Source organism: Bufo bufo, chromosome 2, assembly GCF_905171765.1.
Source record: "Bufo bufo chromosome 2, aBufBuf1.1, whole genome shotgun sequence".
Taxonomy (NCBI): Eukaryota; Metazoa; Chordata; class Amphibia; order Anura; family Bufonidae; genus Bufo; species Bufo bufo.
Window position 1 is genome coordinate 539,304,051 of NC_053390.1, and position 21,645 is coordinate 539,325,695.

At 42.7% G+C, this 21,645-nt stretch overlaps 1 protein-coding gene across 1 annotated transcript in view; it reads left to right on the forward strand.

The window, feature by feature from the left end:
• Positions 1 to 21,645, forward strand: part of FRAS1 (Fraser extracellular matrix complex subunit 1) — a 487,428-nt gene that overhangs the window by 353,726 nt on the left and 112,057 nt on the right. The window contains exons 34-44 of the mRNA XM_040418026.1: positions 342 to 479; positions 4,784 to 4,816; positions 7,183 to 7,314; positions 8,410 to 8,535; positions 8,852 to 9,099; positions 10,757 to 10,908; positions 11,103 to 11,265; positions 12,396 to 12,528; positions 15,943 to 16,133; positions 17,271 to 17,424; positions 19,015 to 19,278. Of these exons, the coding sequence (XP_040273960.1) occupies positions 342 to 479; positions 4,784 to 4,816; positions 7,183 to 7,314; positions 8,410 to 8,535; positions 8,852 to 9,099; positions 10,757 to 10,908; positions 11,103 to 11,265; positions 12,396 to 12,528; positions 15,943 to 16,133; positions 17,271 to 17,424; positions 19,015 to 19,278 (1,734 nt within the window). The remainder of the gene's footprint in view (positions 1 to 341; positions 480 to 4,783; positions 4,817 to 7,182; positions 7,315 to 8,409; positions 8,536 to 8,851; positions 9,100 to 10,756; positions 10,909 to 11,102; positions 11,266 to 12,395; positions 12,529 to 15,942; positions 16,134 to 17,270; positions 17,425 to 19,014; positions 19,279 to 21,645) is intronic.

Here is a 21,645-nt window from a genome sequence, read left to right on the forward strand (position 1 = left end):
CCACGGTGTGGCAGGAGCGACGACGCCATTTTGAGCCTCCTGCCTCACATATTTTTTTAGCTTTTCAGCCGCTGACTGCGCCTTGCTGGGGCACATCGCCGACTTTCCAGGTCTGCTCTTCCCTCTGTGCACTGACCACTCGGTGTTTGAAGTGGCCAGTATGCCAGGATATTGCAGGATTCTGTGCGGGGAAAGGAGCAGCTCTCAAGTGCGTGTGCCCATGCCGGGAGTTGGCCACCGATTCTGCCATATATTAACAATATTTTTCAGTTCTCTACAGAAAAGGAAATTTCGTGTTTGAATGAGTTTTGACTGAGTTTATTTTTTTGTTAAATATGCAGGTACTTTAGAGCACAAAGACAGGCCCCGAATGCAGGTGAGATACTTCACACAAGCTGATATTAATTCTGGAAGCATTGTCTACCGTCCACCGCGAGCAGCACCTCACTTGAGTGAGATCATGGATTTCTCCTTCACAGGTAAGTGTAGCTTGTCTCTTATAGCTTGTCTGTTGTTCATCAAGATTCCTTTACAGACTTAAAAAGGAATGTATCATCAGAAAATGACCTATTGTTTAAATCATAGTTTTTATGTTAAAAGGGTTTTTTGAGAGTTTTTTTTTAACTGATGACCTGTCTTCTGGATAAGTCATCTCAGTATCAGATCGGTGGGCGCCCGATGCCTATGCATGCTATACAACCCACCAGGGCCGGCCTTTGGGGTGTGCGGGCTGTGCGGCCGCACAGGGCGCCATAGTAACAGGGGCGCTGGGCGGCCGACAGCTCGCAATGTAATCTGCGGCAGGCGAGGCTGTACTTGTGTTCTCCCTCGGGGCGCCCCCTCCATCTCCCCCTCCCCTGTCTGACCTGCCTGCTGCCAATAAGAAGAGAGACGGGAGGAGGAGGGGAGGGGCTGTGGCCACTGCGCCACCAATGAAGAAAACTGACCTGAAATACAAATACAGGAGGCGGGTGCCGGAATCAAATACCCGGCACCCGACCTCTGTGACAGGGAGCTGCGATCAGCTGCAGTTGAGTTAACCCTTCAGGTGCGGTACCTGAGGGGTTAACTGCCGCTGATCGCACCTCCCTGTCACAGAGGTCGGGTGCCGGCTATTTGATTCCGGCACCCGCCTCCTGTATTTGTATAAGAAACGTTGGTGGCACAGTGCGCCCCCCCCCCCCCCCAAACACCCCAGTATAAGAAACATAATTGGTGGCTCAGTGCGCCCCCCCCTAGTATAAGAAACGTTGGTGGCACAGTGCGCCCCCCCCCCCCCCCCCCCCCCCCCCCCAGTATAAGAAACATTGGTGGCTCAGTGAGAAGTGCCAATGAGGGTTAAAAAATAATTTAAAAAAATTAACTCACCTCCTCCAGTTGATCGCGTAGCTGCCGGTCTCCTGTTCTTTCTTCAGGACCTGTGGTGACGTCACTGAGCTCATCACATGACCCATTACCATGGTGATGGATCATGTGATGTATCATGTGATGAGCACAGTGATGTCACCACAGGTCCTTTGACAGGTCATGAAGAAAGGAGGTGAGTTAATTATTTTTTTATTTTTTAACCCTCATTGGCACTGCCCACTGCGCCACCAATGTTTATTATATTGAGGGGGGGCGCACTGCGCCACCAATGTTTATTATATTGCGCCACCAATTTTTATTATATTGAGGGGGGGCGCACTGCGCCACCAATGTTTATTATATTGAGGGGGGGCGCACTGCGCCACCAATGTTTATTATATTGAGGGGGGGCGCACTGCGCCACCAATGTTTATTATATTGAGGGGGGGCGCACTGCGCCACCAATGTTTATTATACTGGGGTGTTGGGGGGGCGCACTGCGCCACCAATGTTTATTACATTGGGGGGGCGCACTGCCCAAATGTTTATTATACTGGGGTGTTGGGGGGGCGCACTGCGCCACCATTGTTTATTATACTGTGGTGTTGGGGGGGCCCCCCATGCGCCACCAATGTTTATTATACTGGGGTGTTGGGGGGGCGCACTGCGCCACCAATGTTTATTATACTGGGGTGTTGGGGGGGCGCACTGTGCCACCAATGTTTATTATATTGGGGGGCGCACTGCGCACAACCGCTGGTGAGGCTCCCAGTGCATGCACAGTGTCGGCCGGTGTTCAGCTGAGAACATCCATCCGATCACTGCGCCTGCGCACTGGCCCGTAATTTTTCCCTACCCTAACCGCCGGCGAGGCTCCCAGCGCATGCGCACTCTGCTGTGAAACTTCCCTAACCTGACGTTGTGCGCCTGCGCGGCGCTGCACACCTCCTCACGTCATGTCCGGTGCGACCGGAAGTGACGAGGGTAGGGAAATCTCACGAAGTAGGGAAGTGTGACATTACACCGGCCTTTGGGGTGTGTGGGCTGGGGGCACCACAAGGTTAGCTCACACAGGGCGCCTGGACACCTAAGGCCGGCCCTGCAACCCCCCACCCACTCTGTAGTTTTGCTCCCGTAGGGTCCCCACAAAATAGAATGCCACCTTAGTGCCCTTAAACAATAGTTATGGCCCCTAAGTGCCCCCCTATACAGTAGTTATGTCCCCTTAGAGGCCCCACACAGTAGTTATACCCATTTAGTGTCCCCACACAGTAATGCTCCTCCTTAGTGCCCCCACACAGTAAATGATTACTGAAACTTATGCCAGCTACGAGCTGGAATTGATTTTAGTTGAGGTGCATGAACTGCCAGAGGATGTGTCTAATTTATGACAAGGTGTGAGCCTCGTCATAAATTAGGCTTATCCTCCGGCGACACCGGGGATATTAAAGACCAGAGCAAAATGTAAACCACCAGTGTTTGATAAATTCCTCCCAGTAAGTCTTCACATATTTTAGACCTAGTAGACAGTGCGAAAACTGCAGGATTTTAGGATTTATTATATATATAGAGAAGGACTTTCAAAATTAAGAAAATATGTTTAACATAAAAACATGATTTGAACATTTTCCCTTTAATTCACATTTAAATGAAATGTGTCATCAGAAAATAAGCTATTGTTTAAATCACATTGTTAAAGAATTTTTGGTGGTTATTTTTAATTTTCCATGTCAATATCTATATTCTAATGAAAACTATAAAATCCTGCAGTTTTCACACTGGCCACTAAGCCAAATAATAGGTGCCACTTCTTGGTCTGTACAGATCACATTAATGCAGTTAGCTGTTTATCTATACAAAGAGGTAATATCATTACAGGCAGGATTAGAATGACAGATAAGACAGGATCCACCATTCACAACAGATGATTATCAAATCTTCTCTATTCTTTCTTTGTACAATGTCCTCTGCACAGGTCACAGAGCATGCCTAGAAAACTCTCCCATAGAAGTCAATGAGGTCCCCTTCTGACCATTGTGTCTATGGCCAATGTGGCTGACGTAAAGCAATTTGAATCTTTCTTCTTTACTACTGGTATCAGCACTCCTCCCATTCGGCACAGGTGGTTTTAATCACAGAAGTCTGCATATAAGTGGTAATTGACCTGTAGCTTCTGATAGCAATGGACATGTTGTGTTAGACAACTGTGCACATGGTGCAGTACTGCATGGTGGCCTTTGTTTTTGTGGCGCTGTGCTGGTGGGTTGGTGGGACCCAATGCCATGGGGGTGGCATTGTTTGACACCTGGGTCCTGCCGCCTACTAGGGCAGTGCCGCTTTGTCACCGCACCGCACTGCACTGTGCTTTGTCAGAGTAGGTCCCACTCAAAGAGGCGACCTTGGCGTGGTGAGTAGGCTTATGCCTTTTGATCAAAATATACACTAATGCCTCTTGTACAGCATGCAGTATGGGGGGCTGTACACTTTAATATGGCACTGAGATGCGAGTTTAATTAGATCCAAGCATAGCCTTGTGGATCCAGTTCTGTTTTTCTCCCCTTGATATATGTAAATTCTGTTAAAGCGAACCTGTCACCATGATTTTGCACACAGAGCTGGGGACATGGGCTGCTAGATGGCCACTAGCACATCTGCAGTACCCAGGTCCCACAGCTCTCCGCGCTTTTATTGTGTTAAAAAACAGTTTTGAGTGATATGCAAATTACGTGATATGAGTCCTGTAGCCAGAGATGAGTCAAGCCGGAAAGGAGCCCAGCACCGCCCCGCGTCCTCCGATTCTCCTCCTTGCCTGCTGACGTCACAGAGCTGGAGCGCCTAAATCTCGCGATGCGCGAGCTAGCGCATGCGCAGTTCGTTCCCTGTGCTGATGCCAGCACAGGGAATGAACATGATGCCGACACTGCGCATGCGCTAGCTCGCGCATCGCGAGATTTCGGCGCTCCAGCTCTGTGACGTCAGCAGGCAAGGAGGAGAATCGGAGGACGCGGGGCGGTGCTGGGCTCCTTTCCGGCTTGACTCATCTCCGGCTACAGGACTCATATCACGTAATTTGCATATCACTCAAAACTGTTTTTTAACACAATAAAAGCGCAGAGAGCTGTGGGACCTGGGTACTGCAGATGAGCTAGTGGCCATCTAGCAGCCCATGTCCCCAGCTCTATGCCAAAATCATGGTGACAGGTTCGCTTTAACAGCAGCTCAGGCAAGATGGCCGCCCCCATAATCATGTTCAGAAAATAGGAAAAAAAAAAATCTACAATCAGAAAATAAAAACAGATTAGAAAAAAATGCTGTGTTACTATCTGGTTTTAACTGGCATAATAAAATTATGGTGACACATTTCCTTTAAATCTCAATATTGTACAGAAGGCAACATGCTAGGTCAGTGCTAAGTCAGATTTTATTTATGTTCTAGGTCTCCCTGAATCAGTGAATTTCTTCTTTACAGGTAGTGTACAAACATTATTTCTTGGTAGTATTAGAAAACGTTAAAGGGAACCTGTCACCGGGATTTTGGGTATAGAGCTGAGGACATGGGTTGCTAGATGGCCGCTAGCACATCCGCAATACCCAGTCCCCATAGCTCTGTGTGCTTTTATTGTGTGAAAAAAACGATTTGATACATATGCAAATTAACCTGAGATGAGTCAGAGCTTGAAAATATGACTCTTCTCTGGTCACACAAGTAAGATATGACTCTTTTATGTTAATTTGCATATGTATCAAATCGTTTTTTTTTCACACAATAAAAGCACACAGAGCTATGGGGACTGGGTATGTGCTAGTGGCGATCTAGCAACCCATGTCCTCAGCTCTATACACAAAATCCCGGTGACAGGTTCCCTTTAATATACAAAGAAATGTAGAATTTGGGCTAATCATTTTTTTATTCCAGAAATCAAGGAGAATGGCCTGATTTGTCGGGGTCCAACATGCCGAACCCCCACAGATAGGCTGTCTCGGGCAGTCGCCAGAAACTATAGAGTGGATGGGGCCACAAGCACAAGGCTCCTTCCACTGTGTAGTGACCATGCCAGGGTACTGAAGCTTAGCTCCCGTTCAATTGAATGGGACTTGAGCTGCAGTATGCTGAAAACTAAGCAGCTTTGCAAGTTACACATGTATGTTTATGAGAAAACCGTCTGCCTACCTGCAGCCATCATCTGTGAGATCGGTGCCTGGGAGAAAATTTGAACTTGGTAAATTAGGAAGTGTGTACCCTGGACATGCACTCTTCTTCAGCTGTATACTTTTTGAGTAGCCTTTGAAACATGGTGTTATTCAGCTTGAACCTATCCTTTTTTCCTTGAAGCAACTTGCAAATCACTTTTGCTTTCACTAAGGGTCCATTCACACGTCCGTAGTGTATTACGGATCCGCAATACACCCGGCCGGCACCCCCATAGAACTGCCTATTCTTGTCCGCAATTGCGGACAAGAATAGGACATGCTCTATTTTCTTGCGGAGCTGCGGACTGGAAGATTGGGGGCGCGCTCCAGAAATGTGGATGCGTAGAGCACATAGTGTGCTCTCCGCATCTCTTCCAGCCCCATAGAGAATGAATGGGTCCTCACCCGTTCTGCACAATTGCTGAACGGGTGTGGACAACACTTGCGGACGTGTGTATGCAGCCTTAGGCCCCCTGCACACGGCCGTTTTTTTTTTCCCGTTTACTGGCCGTTTTTTGCGTTCCGTATACGGTCCGTATACGGAACCATTCATTTCAATGGTTCCGCAAAAAAAACTGAATGTACTCCGTATGCATTCCATTTCCGTATTTCCGTTTTTCCGTTCCGTTTTAACATAGAACATGTCCTATTATTGCCTCAAGTGAATGGGTCCGCAAAAAAACGGAACACATACGGAAATGCATCCGTATGTCTTCCGTTTCCGTTCCGTTTTTTGCTGAACCATCTATTGAAAATGTTATGCCCAGCCCAATTTTATCTATGTAATTACTGTATACTGTATATGCCATACGGAAAAACGGAACAGGAACGGAAACACAACGGAAACAAAAAACTGAACAACGGATCCGTGAAAAACGGACCGCAAAACACTGAAAAAGCCATACGGTCGTGTGCAATAGGCCTTACAGGAATCATAGCACTAAATGTGAATCAGGTTCTCTTCACATTTACGTTTGCGCACTACATGTGGCCTGCACATGGCCTTATAGTCCAGGTGTATCCAACCTGTACAATTGCCTACATCTACCATTGACTCCCTCCCACTGAAAATAGGAGTTTACTGCACTTTTCAGTGATAATGCAAAAAAAAATTATACATTTTTTCCTTACTATTATGTCTCTTTTTATATACTGAGATTCCAACGCTTTTCATTGTCTTTTGCCATGATTTATTGTACATTACTGTTTGTACACTCGCATTGTATACCATCATGATGTGAATTAATGGAAGACGTTGTATACTCTTATTTTTCAAATAAAAATATGTTAAATAATACGCAAAAATAAAAATTTATACAAATAATTGAAACAAAAAATATTGGTACTAAGGTGTTTAAATAAATAAATATTTATATATATTATATATATATATGTATATATACACACACAGTAACATTGTATGCATTTACACACAGTATATATTTAACACGTATCAGTAACATATTTGCCAGATGTGCTGTATAAAGTGCTTTTGCTAGCAGCTGCTGAGCTGGATTTATGCAGAATAATGTATTTTTCAATGTGGTCTGCCTTCACATATTAGCGTGTGAACTAAAACTGAAGTCTGGAGGTGGCATTGTGGAAATACACTATCTGACTGCTGCTCTGTGTTCCTGCTCTCAGTTTCAGATGGGGAGTTCACCACAGCGGAAATGCCATTTACCATCCATTTGCTTTCAAATGAACAGCAACCTCCCGTATTCCAGATCACTGCTCCGCTCCTTGAGGTGACGCAAGGTGGAAGAGTTCCTATTGGTTAGTAGCCTGCATTTCACTTCTCCGACACTAAGACTAAGATGGGAAGCAAGTTGTCAAGCTTCAGAGAAATCCAGAAATTAGGTCTGATACCTTTCAGATTTCATCAGCAAATTATTTATAATGGCCATTATGGTGCATTTCTATATGCACTCAAGGGTCGAGCAATTAAAGTAGTGGAAGTAGAGGAATCTTAAAAAATCGTCGCTTATTCCTAATGCCGATATGGAGGTTACTATGGTAGCAGTCTACCCATAAATAAAAAAAACGTACCTTATCTAACTCTTTAAAAAGTACTTCAGCATTACACGGAGCTCTATATTCTGTATACAGCTACTTGGTAGATAAAACTGCCGTTCCTCACAGAGCACCCTCTTTGTCTCCTTCACATAAGAATACATTACAGCATGTCAAGACTCCAATAGTATATCCATATTAAATATCGTAGCTGGGAGAGAAGGTGAACACAAAGAGCTTGGAGGAAAGATAAAACATGAACAGCAGCTATATGCATTGAAGGGTGCATATATGATTGAACGGGTTTTCTACTGATGACCTAGCCTCAGGATTGGTGGGGATCTGACTCCCGAGACCCCGGCCAATCGACTGTTTGAAGAGAGCTGAGCTGCAATACCGAGCACAGACACTATACAATGTATGGCGCTGTGCTTGGTAAGCGGAGAGTCGCCTCCGTCTCGTCAAACAGATGATCGGCAGGAGTTCCAGGTGTCGGACTCCCACTGATCAGATACTGCCAGCCTATCCTGAGGATAGGTCATCAGTATTAAACACTTAGAAAACCCCTTAAATTTTTTGTGGACTTAATGCTATTTTTTTAATGTACATTTTAAGAATCTTGAAATAGAAATAGCCTATAATTACAAATTCCGCCCTCTAGATTCCGGCACTTAGAAATTGAAGACCTGTCTTTGCGACATCCTTGCCAATCAGGTGTTTTAAGGGGGTGGTTGTGAATTGTCACAGGTCTGAAACAGAGAGCACAGTGCTTACTTGAGCACCAATGCCCCTTCAGACAGACTGCCCATGGTGGCGCCGAGATTCAAAACCCCAGTCACCGTTATCTGTCATTTGTAGGAATGCAGCTTGCAGTGAGTGATACGGACACGGCTCCAGAGGATCTGTTATATGAAGTGGTGGAACCGCCTCGTTTTGGTGTCCTTATGAAATCTGAAGATGGCATACAGACTGTTATGACTTCAGGTAGACAAGCAATATAGACAAGTGTCATTTTACATACAAACTGGTCACATGTTGGTGGAATGACACATGCACCTTTTTTATGGAAAATGTTAGGTATACTAATATTAGTGTATGCTATCACACCATACCATACACATTAGCAAGAAAAATATGTCTACTCTACCTAGCTAGTATCACTAAGTGTGCCAGTTTGGAAAAATTGTTGCAATTTGTGGTATCTCCTAGATTCACACATTTTTTAACACTGCATGCAAAACCTAGTGCCAGTGTACTTGTAACTGTTCCACTTACAGAAAACGGTTGAAATTTTTGGCAGATGATACATTTACTTATGAAGATATCAACAGAAATGCTGTGCATTACGTGCATGATGGCTCCGCAACAACGGAAGACAGCATGGAGATTGTAGTCACTGATGGAGTGACTTCCACCACAACTCTTCTGAAAGTAATAGTCACGTTGGCAAATGACAATGGTCCTCGCCTTGTCCCTGGTTCTCTGTTGTCTATTACGGTGCCTAGAAAAAGCTCTGTTGTCATTACAAACTCAAATCTTGCTTACACGGTATGTGATTTCTCTTATTTTTGATGTTTATTTTATTTTATTGTGAATGACATTTTATTTTAATAATAAAGAAATATAGAAGTTTATTCTCAATGAATATTTGCCAAGTCATTAAGTTTTAGCCTTACTACAGTCCTCCTCCGTGGTTACCTAAGATGTTTTACTACTATGTCAAAACCCTAAGGAACTATCAGAAACTATTCTAAAACTGAGACAGATTAAGGGGGAGTTCACATCACCACTTATTTCTCCGTTCTTCTGATCCGTCAGAAGAACAGAAAAACAAAGAAAAAACGCATCCTAAGCATGAGTTATGCACTTTTGGTATCCGTTTGAGCCATTTCCGTCTGAGATCTGTTATTTACAGGACTTTTTTTTCCCGTTTAAAATAACGGATCTCAGAAGGAAATGGCTCAAACGGGTGCAGATCGTGCGACATTTGATAAATTGGGCATAAATGACGGCAACTCAGAATCCTTCAAAACTGACTAAAAAATCCCCTCATGATAATCTCCCTCAATGTGATTTGATTTAAGCCGGCTATGAATTTTTATATAGTCACAGGACTATTTCTGCAGATAAACAATGCCACGCTAGGAGCCATTAGCTTCATTTGGAAAAGTGAGCATCATTTGAATGTCATAGACTCACAGGAGATGTATCTTGCATGCCTTCCATAAGTACATTTTCTTTATGAATAACGATGTTGACTGGGCAGTGAAATTTACCAGCTAAGCTTGCTTAACTTGTAGCTGCATTATGAAAAAGATGGTGTTTTTGAGGTTGTGGCTTTGAAGAAATAGGACTTCTTCGTGTGATTTGAAAATAAATGTTACATATTCTCTTGCTGCGTAATGCAATCTTTGAAACATTTGATGCAAATAATCCTCACAATTACAGTGGCTGTCAGTTGTGAGATTGCCAATTACAGTAGGTATTAATCAGTGCATTACCTTAGTCAGGCGAGTGCAGACCGTTTCATATAAAAACGCATGTAAAGCTCCATAAAGAGAGTAAAAGTCACAATCTGCACCTCTCCTTCACTTAATGAATACTCAATGGTTAATGGACTGACTGAGATGACTTCTATATAAATGACACAGGAGAACTAGCTCATTCATGATCCAGATGAAATGTAAGAAACTGAGGGGGTCATTTATTATCCTGAAATAAGCCTATATTCGGAGTATTTCAGGCATAGATTGCATTGCAATGGTTAGTTTCGCCATAATCTGCGACTTTTCCCCGTTCATGCCAGATCTAAAAAAGTGGGCAGGGAAGGTGACGGGTCGGCCTGTTTTCGGTGTAGAAAATGGTCTAAATGTGAGCTACCTAGGAAGCTGTTTTACATTTAGAATGGCGCTGGATGCTCCAAAGTTATGTGGAGGTCTGCGTCTCTTCATAACTTCGGCGGATCCACCGCCAGATATAGGACGTCTAAAACGCAGTTCTTAATAAATGACCCCCTGAATGCTTAGTATGGAAAGTAGGACTTCATGGTTGATGATGATCACATTCTTCCTCTAAACTCTGATAAATAGTAGATGTTTCATATTGTAGTGTGCCCTGTGACAAAAAAGGGCCGATTATCATGTGCACGCTTTGTAGTATGACCCAGTGCAAACACAGCATAATGGACTTTATTTCTCCTGATCAGGATAGTCATTCCCAGGACTCTAAAATCAGAATCCAGCTGGTCTCCCTGCCAATGTATGGTGTTCTAACAAAGGCCAAGTCAGGACAAGTGGCCGAGGAGCTATCAGAGTTCTCCTTTTTCACAATGGAAGATATCAACAACAGGAAGATTAAGTAAGTTGCCTTCTCTCTATCAGAAAGCAGTCAATGAAAACTTGTACAACTTTTTATGGCACATCCTCTGTATTTTTAGTATTAAATATTCATTCTGATCATGAGGGTTAAATAAATCTTTTAGAATGATTAGAGAAAAAAATCTGGACATGAATGAGCATTAGAAGACTCATACTTTGCTTTTTCTAATGTAGATATTCCACAATATCAGAGATAGACAGCCAGCCTCTCACTGATCTGTTCCACTTCACTGTGTACAATGAGGACAATGACCGTCTGGATAATCAGATATTTACTATCACCATTACACCAGTCAGTAGGAGTCTTACGGTATTTCAGTCTGGTGAGCACATAACGGTAAGTGTTCTAATGACAAGAGTAAAGTATCTAATCCCATGTATTTTCCTGTGGTTGCATGCACCTAGAGGGGTTTTCCAGGTCCCTGATATTGATGGTCTGTTCTCAGGATTGGTCATCAATATGCAATCAGTAGGGACACAACAATCTGCACCCTCACCGATCAGCGGTTCCATGCAGCCTCTGATGCTGGAACTAACACTTTGAATGGAGCAGCAAGCAGACAGCTCAGTTCAAAGTGTAGTGGCTGTGCCGGGTGACTGCAGCTCAGCTTCCATTCACTTCAATAGAAGCCAAGTTGTAGTAACCCCACACAGTCATTACACTTTGATCGGAGTTGTCTGCTTCCTGCTCCATTTAAGACCTCTTTCAGACGAGCATGTCTTGTGCGGAAATCATGCTCCGTGTGTGAGCGTGATTTCCCATTATGGACACTGCTCGTTTCACAGGAGCACACAGCATTTTAATGATTTATAATGCTGTGTGTCTCTGCATGACCTTACTTCTGCAGAATTCTACTGACAGCATTATGTGAGAGACACACCGCATTATGTCAGTATAATTCTGTAGAAGTAAGGTCATGCAGTGACACAGCATTATAAATAAGTATAATTCCGCGTTCTCCTGCGAAACGAGCCGTGTCCATGGCGGGAAATCACGCTCACACACGGAGGGTGATTTCCGCACAGGACACATTCGTCTGAAAGTTAGTCCTGGTGCTGGAGGCTGCAGGGAACAGCTGATCAGTGGGTATGGGGGGTGTCAGACACTTACCAATTGGATATTAATGACCTATCCTGAGAATGGGTCATGAATATCAGAAGCCTTGAAAACTCCTTTTAAATTAATATAATATAAAACCACTATATATATATATATATATATATATATATATATATACACACACACATTGGCCAACTTTCTAAAGGGATTGTGCGGGGGTTTTAAAATGGATGGCCTCAGGATAGGCCATCATCATCATATGCTCAAGATAAGCCATCATATTCCAAAATGACATGTTCCTTTTAATGTCTACATTCTATCTCTATCTGACAAACTATGCTAAGCATTTGTTATATGACAATGAAAATATTTTTGAAACACATTTTAAGATTCTGATAAATTTACAGGTGGAAGAAGGAGGGAGAATTCCTCTATCTGTACGTAATATACTGCCTCTTGAATCTGTAGCATTTGTTCCAAGGCTAAAAATACATGTTGTCACTGGACCAAGGTTTGGTTACCTTGAGAACATCAAGAACGGTAAGTCGTAGTTTGAAGTGTATTTTCTTATATTATCGGATGTCTATTCTGATGTTGTAGCAGGAATGAGATGAGATTGCTTCAGACTGACCTCAGGCTATTCTGTATATTCCCTCTTTGACATGTACTAATGTTTAGAATGAGCTGAGTGAAGATGGATGTGCTCTGTGAGGTGAAGTACTTTATATTGCTGCATAGCTGCCTTTCTGTGAAGTTAGCTGTTATCTGACTTTCCATCTGCATTACTCAAAGTGAATAAAAACCCATAAAAAGGTAATATGTGTGCATGTCCAAGGGATTCTAGGCCTCACATATGTGTTTTTCAGATTACTTCATTGCTACAGTATGCCATCACATACTTATCGGTGGGTGGCAAGTTCTGCAACCCACAAAGTTCACTAGACCACAGAGGTGGCGGCACTAGTAAACACAGCAGCTCCGTCAGACGTTCTCTCTCCTGACCTAATGCTGTGCATATACTGCAAATCACCCAACTTCACTTGATTCGGCTGTGCTGCAGCTCCCCACATAATGCTGGGTCTGGAGATGTGCTGTCTAGAAGAAAAGCTGAAGGGTCCACCATACTTTCATTGCAGTCAGGCTTGGGGGTCTCAGAGGTTGGGCAACCACCAATTAGTAAGTAATGGCATATCCTAGTGATAAGCCATCCACCCCTTTTTCGTTTTTGAATTTTCATTTTTTTCCTCCCCACGTTCCAGTAGCCATAACCTTTTTAAAAATTTTCATTCATATAGTCACATGAGGGCTTATTTTTTGCGGGATAAGTTATATTTTTTAATGGCAGCATTTAATTTACCATGTCCTGTATTGGAAAACAGGAAATACAATCTTCGAGGTGTTAAATTGCAAAAAAAAACCACAATTCTGACAAGATTTTTTGGGTTTTGATATTACGGCGTCCACTGTGTTCTATAAATGACATGATGTCCTTATTCTGCGGGTCAGTACGATTACGGTGATAACAAATTTGTATAGTTTTTTTGTTTTGTTTTACTACTTAAAAAAAAAAATACAAACCTTTTGAAAAAAACCAAATTTTCTTTGCATTGCCATTTTCTGACAGCTACAACTTTTTTAGATTTCCATCCTCAGAGCTGTATGAAGGTTTGTTTTTTTTGCGGGACGAACTGTCATTTTTTTTGCTACCGTTTTTGGGGTGCATACAACTTTTTGATCAATGTCATTAAATTTTTTGGGGGGGATAAGGTGACCAAAAAATGAATTGCGTGTTTCTATTTGTATCCATTACGGTGTACACCGTGCTGGAAAAATATTTTTATATTTAATAGTCATCGCTGATCCCGGTCTTTGTGGCCTGTCTGCTGCATGATACAGCCGACACAGGAAGCGGCCTCAATGTGGCAGCTTGCTCCATACAAGCCCTCAACCACTGTGACATACAGGTACATCACACTGGCTGAAAGGGTTAATATACCGGTAGTTGCTGATTCATAGATATATGGAGAGTGGTTTAACTTTGTAATGTTCTCTCTGTTAGGTTTTGGGTAGCACTTTATGGGGGAGATTTTTCTTCCCCCTTCCCCCTACACTGGTGTAAAAAATTTATACTTTTTTAAAACACCATTGTAGTCACAATTGGTGCTTTTTCACTGCCTGAAAAGGGGAAGGAGTGTGGGCAGGGCCATCAACCCTGGCATTTTTCTCATCATTTTTATTCCAGTTTTCTAGCTTAAATGATCACTAAAATCTTTGCCAGCTATGAACTGGTATAGTCAGGGGCATGAACTCCTGGAGGATGCATGTAATTTAGGATGAGGCACAAGCATCCTCTGACGGTGCAGAGGATATCAAGACTAAGGCCCCTTTCACACGGGCGAGTATTCCGCGCGGCTGCGATGTGTGAGGTGAACGCATTGAACCCGCACTGAATACCGACCCATTCATTTCTATGTGGCTGTTCACATGAGCAGCCCCATAGAAGTGAATGGGGTTGCGTGAAAATCGCAAGCATCCGCAAGCAAGTGTGGATGCGGTGCGATTTTAACGCACGGTTGCTAGGAGACGATCGGGATGGAGACCCGATCATTATTATTTTCCCTTATAACATGGTTATAAGGGGAAATAATAGCATTCTGAATACAGAATGCATAGTACAATAGGGCTGGAGGGGTTAAAAAAAATAAAAAAATAATTTAACTCACCTTAGTCCACTTGATCGCGTAGCCCGGCATCTCCTTCTGTCTCCTTTGTTGAATAGGACCTGTGGTGAGCATTAAATACAGGAACAGGACCTTTGATGACGTCACTCCGGTCATCACATGATCCATCACATGATCTTTTACCATGGTGATGGATCATGTGATGACCGGAGTGACGTCATCAAAGGTCCTTGACCTGTAATGGACGCTCACCACAGGTCCTGTTCAGCAAAGGAGACAGAAGGAGATGCCGGCATCGCGATCAAGTGGACTAAGGTGAGTTAAAAAAATTTTAATTTTTTTTTAACCCCTCCAGCGCTGTTTTACTAAGCATTCTGTATTCAGAATGCTATTATTTTCCCTTATAACCATGTTATAAGGGAAAATAATACAATCTACAGAACACCGATCCCAAGCCCGAACTTCTGTGAAGAAGTTCGGGTTTGGGTACCAAACATGCGCGATTTTTCTCACGCGAGTGCAAAACGCATTGCAATGTTTTGCACTCGCGCGGAAAAATCGCGGGTGTTCCCGTAACGTACCCGCACATTTTCCCACAACGCCCGTGTGAAACCATCCTAACATAGCACATACCAGTCTTCATAAATCAGGGCTTATGTGCCTATTGGGTTTTTTTTTTTTTTTTCTCAAGCACTGCTATGTAGTGAATATACCGTTGAGCTGTGTACAAAGTTTTACGTAGACGTGAATTTTTCATATGCACAGCACATGTATAGCGGTATGCGTGGAGATGCAGATGTAAAGGTCTTTACAGAGCAGTTCACTAGGTCTCTGTTCATAGGTCTTTTCATTATAATAGATATTTTGTGTTTTATATTACTCTTGGTAGGAAAGAAACTTCTGATGAATGTTCTATTACTTTAGACAGTGTTATAATGGCATTGTATGACATGACTGTGACAGTGCCCTTGCACTGATAAATAAGGTGTCTATGGTGGTCTGTTCCAGAATACACCCTGTAGCAATGAAATAATACAGGCAGACATAAATTCTGAGTTACTGACTGTATCATTTGTGTGGATTTCCTCCAGGTACTTCAGTTTTCTCCCACACTGCAAGTTATTTGACTTCCTATGTATGAAATAAAGGATTTAGACAGGGAGTGCTGACGAATTTAGCAGAGCGCTGCAGTATATAACAGGACATGGACATACATGTGTATAACAGCTATATATTATTGAATGAAATGTTATTTGCCAAACTTTTAAAACAGGAGGCCGAACTTCTCTAGGAGGTCAGGAGGGCTCTGAATCTTCGTTTTCAATTCAGGACATCGTAGAGAATTACATCTACTATGTACAGAGTGTCCATGACAGTGTGGAGCCGAGTGTTGACTACTTTAGTTTTTTTATGACTGATGGATCGAGCCAGTCTGAAATTCACAATATCACCATCACCATAGAGGTAGGTATTCTAATACAGGTGGTGTTCAGTTCTTAGGGGGTGCATTGGTAGAGAAGACATGTTGGCCAATTGGAATTTTGCCTTCTGTTTGCTACGTATAGTAACGGAATTCTATTGTTCGCCTTGGCGGATCCCCACTTAAAGCCGACCATAGAAATGATTTCAATGGGAGTGTATGGAGAATGTATATGAGGGGCACAGGCTATCCAGAAAAGTTATTTGTTGGAGAGAAAAAATATCAAGGATCATTTCCATAGAAAAAAGCCTCTATCAGAGGAGTCTGCCAGCAGCTTTGTCCCTCTCTTTACGTTGAAATAAACATGCTTGTTTGACTGAGCATGTCCCTGCACAGCGCTCCCTTCTGCAGAGGCTCCACTGCCACCACTGAGCGCCGGCAGGCAACTATAAGCAATAGAGCATTAGAGGAACATTACAAGGAATCATATTGGTGGCACAGCGGCATGAGAAGACAGGGCTGTCTCATCTAGACCTGTCAATCAAGTAGGAGGGGGGTTTACTGATCACAGAGGGGCATAGCAGAGCTCTAAGTGCTACCTCCACCCCAAAGTGCTCCAACTGCATAAAAATGAAAGTACCGGTACACATTTCTCAGCAGCCACTTATAGGGGTTTTCCTAGATTATTTTTTTTTAACTGATGACCTATCCTCTGATCGGTGGGGGTCCCACAGTATCCCTACAGCTTTCTTGCAGCTTTGCCTATCCCAGTGACATGATGTTTATCAGTCACATGGCCTAAGCGCAGCTCAAACCCTTTGAAGTGAATGAGGCTGAGCTGCAATACCAACCACAGCCGCTATACAATGTAGGTTGCTGAGACGAGGCTGTGGACTACTGCAAGCGCCAGTGCCTTCTAAAACAGCTAATCAGCGGGGTTCCTGGGTGTCAGGCCCACACCAATCAGTTCAAAAAAATCTTAGAAAAAAACTTTAACATACACACAAAAGAAATATATTGTTTTACTCAGCATGATCAACCCTACCAGGCAATACCAGTTTGATAGAGTTGATCATGCTAACATGCTCTTTAATGTCTTTTGTCAAAATGCTGCTTTGAAACCTGTGTGATTAAATACATGGATTTAATATAAACTCTCATGTTTCCTTTTCTTATTACAGAGCAAGAATGATGAACCTCCCCAGCTATTTTTATTGCCTGTAAGTGTCCATGATAATGCAGGAGCAGTAATAAGGAATACCTCCTTAAGTGTCCAGGACATTGATACACCAGATAATGAGCTCGTTTTCATTGTCACAAAAGCACCTTCCCATGGTAAGTGGTAAACTTCTGTACACTGTGTTGTGGCTGTGCCAGGGTACTACAGCTCAGCTTCCATCTAAGTGAATGAGCCACAAACTACACAGATCTTGTATACTGTAATAACGTCTGGTGCTATGGGCGCCAAAAACAGGATAGACCATTAATATCTCTGGCCCAGGCAAAATGTTACATTTTTTCATAAATTAAATGAAAGTCATTATATTAAAAGTCATTATATTAATAGGAAAGGTCATCAATATCAGATCAGCAGGGGTCTGACATCCTGCACAACTGCCGATCAAATGTTCTGCAGTTGCTCTGGTTCCAAAAATAGGCACCGGAACTACACAGCCCTGTAGCGGATGGAACTGGTTACTGCATCGCTGCTCCCATTCACGCAGCATTGCAGCTGGCTCTGTTCTCTACAGAGGGGATAGAGCTGTGCAGTTCTGGTGCTTATTTCTGGTACCTGAGATACAGCAGAACAGCTGATTGGCAGGGATGCCAGGAGACAGACCCCCACCTATCTGATATTGATGAACTATCCTAAGTATAGGCTATCAATATAAAAACCCCAGAGCAACCCTTTAAGGCTCCATTCACATGTCCGCAAGTGTTGTCCGCACCCGCAGCTCCGGAAAAAAATAGAGCATGTCCTATTCTTGTCCGCAATTGCGGACAAGAATAGGCATTTCTATGGGGGTGCCGGCCGGGGGTATTGCGGATCCGCTATGCACTACGGACGTGTGAATGGACCCTAACTCTACATGCACTGAAAACTTCCATTATTGTCACTGTTACATTTACTAATTACAGAACTGCTACTCTTTTTAAAGCTTACATGATACAAGTGCCTGTTTATGCTATTTTGTTTTGCATCTAGTGCTATGTGAATACACAAATGCTACATACACCAACATGTCTTACAATTCTTGATGGGATAAAATGGCAGTTTTACACAGCCCAAGAGAGCGGGCAATGTTCGGGAATGAGGAATGTTCATTCCCGATTATTGCCCACGTGTTAGCTGAATTTATATGCACCAATGATCTGTGCCATATGGCAATGAGCGATCATTACTGCGATCATATAGTTTCATTGTTTGTCGGCAGCAAATCCCTGTCTACGTAGGACAGTGTGCTGGTGACACATAAGGGTTTTGGTGCCTGACAATCACCTGAAGTGATCAGGCACATTTACATGTTCCTTTCCGGTAATTGTCCCAAATGTTCTTTCCAGATAATTGGTCCAATCCTTGAGATGGCAACAGCAAAGTTGCCAAACCTTGTCTTTTCTTTGTTGTAAAGCTCCCGTGAGCAAAGACAGGGCCTTTTGATTGTTAGAAGCACTCATTACTGACAGCCTGAGACATTGGTGGCTGGCTCAGAAAAGAAAAGGTCTACACTAGGCCTACATTATACATTATACATTATGTATGTTCTATGCTCCACTGCATGGCTAACAATTGTCCAAAAGTGACGCCTTTATAAAAACATGATTATTTTATTCGTTTTAGTGTGATTTAGTGTTTAAAACATAGATTGTGCCTTTTTCATAAATGTATATATACTATCAGATAATATTTCAAGTGCATTCCCATAGGGCTTTTACGCAGGAGGCAATTCTACTCTGAGCCATTGGATAATGGAAGGATCCTGGCCCAAGGCTCCTCTTTTACTTATCAGGATATATTAGATGAGTTGATTGTATACATACCAGATACTGGGGCTACGCATTCAGATGAATTCAGGTTCTCACTCTCAGACGGTCGGTACACTCATACTGGAAGATTACAGTTTACTATTGAGCCACAGACAAAGGAACCACCAAGGCTGGCTGTAAACAGAGGCCTACAAATCTCAGCAGGTATGTCTAACGGGTAGAAGAATGGCATAGAGGAAGGTGGGTCAAACTGATAGAAGCATAACTATTTCTACTTGTTACTAATAATAGTGCACGTACTGTAATACATATAGGCATTAGCCTTTTGAGAATATAGGTGGAAAAAGAAGACTGTCTTTTTTGCACTAGAGAATATAAGTAATACCTGGCTGTCTCATGTGTTCATGAATGAATGATCGAACATACTGAATAGTTTGATAGGTAGTCTGATACTGTATTGGATATGCCTTTCTACATTGTCTGTATTAGGGCTCATGCAAACGTATTTTCTTTTCGTGTCCTTTATTTATTTTTTGGTGGGTCCGGAAAAAAAAACGGAAGTTACTCCGTGTGCATGTCCATTCCGCAAAAAATAGAACATGTCCTATTATTGTCCGTATAACGGACAAGGATAGGACTGTTTGGTCATCTGTTCCGTTCTGAAAAATACGGAATGCACACAGACGTCCTCCGTATATTTTGCTGATCCATGTTCTGCGGACCGCAAAATACATACGATCGTGTGCATGAGCCCTTAAGCTTATTATTCATCCAGGTTACATTCATTTCAACTGGTGGATCATCATTAGTCAGGTGGAACCTAGTAGGCTTGGTTTGCTAACAGTTTAATATAAAATATTAGCTACATTTTACCAGTCTGTACTCTGCGTTATTAAAGAATGGTACAAATATTGGACTAACCATGGTAAACCGCTCCTCATATAACTTTGACTATAGTGTATTGTATGTGCTATAGAAGCACCCCCATGTCCTTATCTTTCCTCTTGGCTCAACATATTCCAAGGTTAGTGGAGGTGAAATGACCAGCTTTGAAGAAAGACATGATTTTGTGATACTCTGCTAGAAGGTGTTTATGCTATATGTAACCATGGTTTTGATGTGAATTGCAGCCTAAGGGTTTTGCTAGCAACAAAATTTGCAGAGGGTTAAAGGGGTTGTTCTCCATTCTTGTGCCTTTTTTCAGTCCACCCAGCATGAGCATATAGTCCCTCTTATGCAAGTCTATGCAAATGCAGCAGAGTTAACACACACACTTGGTGAGTCATTACATCTAGTTATGAAGTTATGACTGTGATTATTTACTCTGCTACATCAATATTTTTTTAAAATCAGATAAATAAAGGCAAAAATAGAACATGAACATCACTGCACTTACATGTTACAATATGAGATACACATAATCGCTATTAATGGATGCATATTGTCAAATCAATTTCACATATTATGCATATCATCTGACAGCAGTGCAAGATATTAATAACATTTCTATCAATGAAGAATGATGTTTATCATAATCAATATACTCTCATAACCCTTAACCCCCGTGTATACTACCTTCGTATATATCAATTCCATAGTGAGAGGTTTAGTTATATTGCATCAGACCTATATTCCACCCATTTGTCCCAGATTCTGTTAAACTTTTCCAGGCATTGCCTCTTAAGATATACCCCTTTTTCTAGGCGAAGGATATCTGTCATTCTGTTCAAGATTTCTGGCCTCGATGGGGCCTGGGGTCTAAGCCAGTATTTAGCTATCAATTTTCTAGCCTGCTAAAGCAGATGCTGCACTCCCAGACGGTAATGACGGTTTTTAATGTCCAGTATTCCCAGTACACATGTCCTCGGATTAGCTAAGATCTCAAAATTGTTGTCTTTGATAATTGCCAGAACATCAGTCCAGAATTTTTTAAAGGGGTTCTGCACTTTGTTTAAACTGATGATCTATCCTCTGGATAGATTATCAGCATCTGATCGACGGGGGTCTGACACCCCGGACCCCTGCCGATCAGCTGTTTGAGAAGGCCGTGGCGCTGCTGGAGCTCCACTACCTTCTCAAACAGCTGATCGGCGGGGGTCCCGGGTGTCGGACCCCCGCCGATCAGATGCTGATGATCTATCCAGAGGATAGATCATCAGTTTACACAAACTGCAGGACCCCTTTTTACATTGTTGGATCTTAACAAGGTTCCAAGTAGAGCTTCAACATACAACAAGAAGAAATGAGAATGAGACCAAAAAATTTTGAGCATTCAATTAATTGAAAATAACGATTAAACTGGAACAGGCTGTTTTTCAGCTGATCCAAATTTTAGGACCACATGCCTTTTAAAAGGCCAAATCTTTGCAAAGATGTGGATTCATTGTCATTTTCTGTCAGGTAGTCACACGTTGTGATGGCAAAGGCAAAAAAACTCTCCCTTTTTGAACGTGGTCGGGTTGTTGAATTGCATAAGCAGGGTCTCTCACAGCGCGCCATCGCTGCTGAGGTGGGACGCAGTAAGACAGTCATTTGGAATTTCTTAAATGATCCTCAGGGTTATGGAACAAA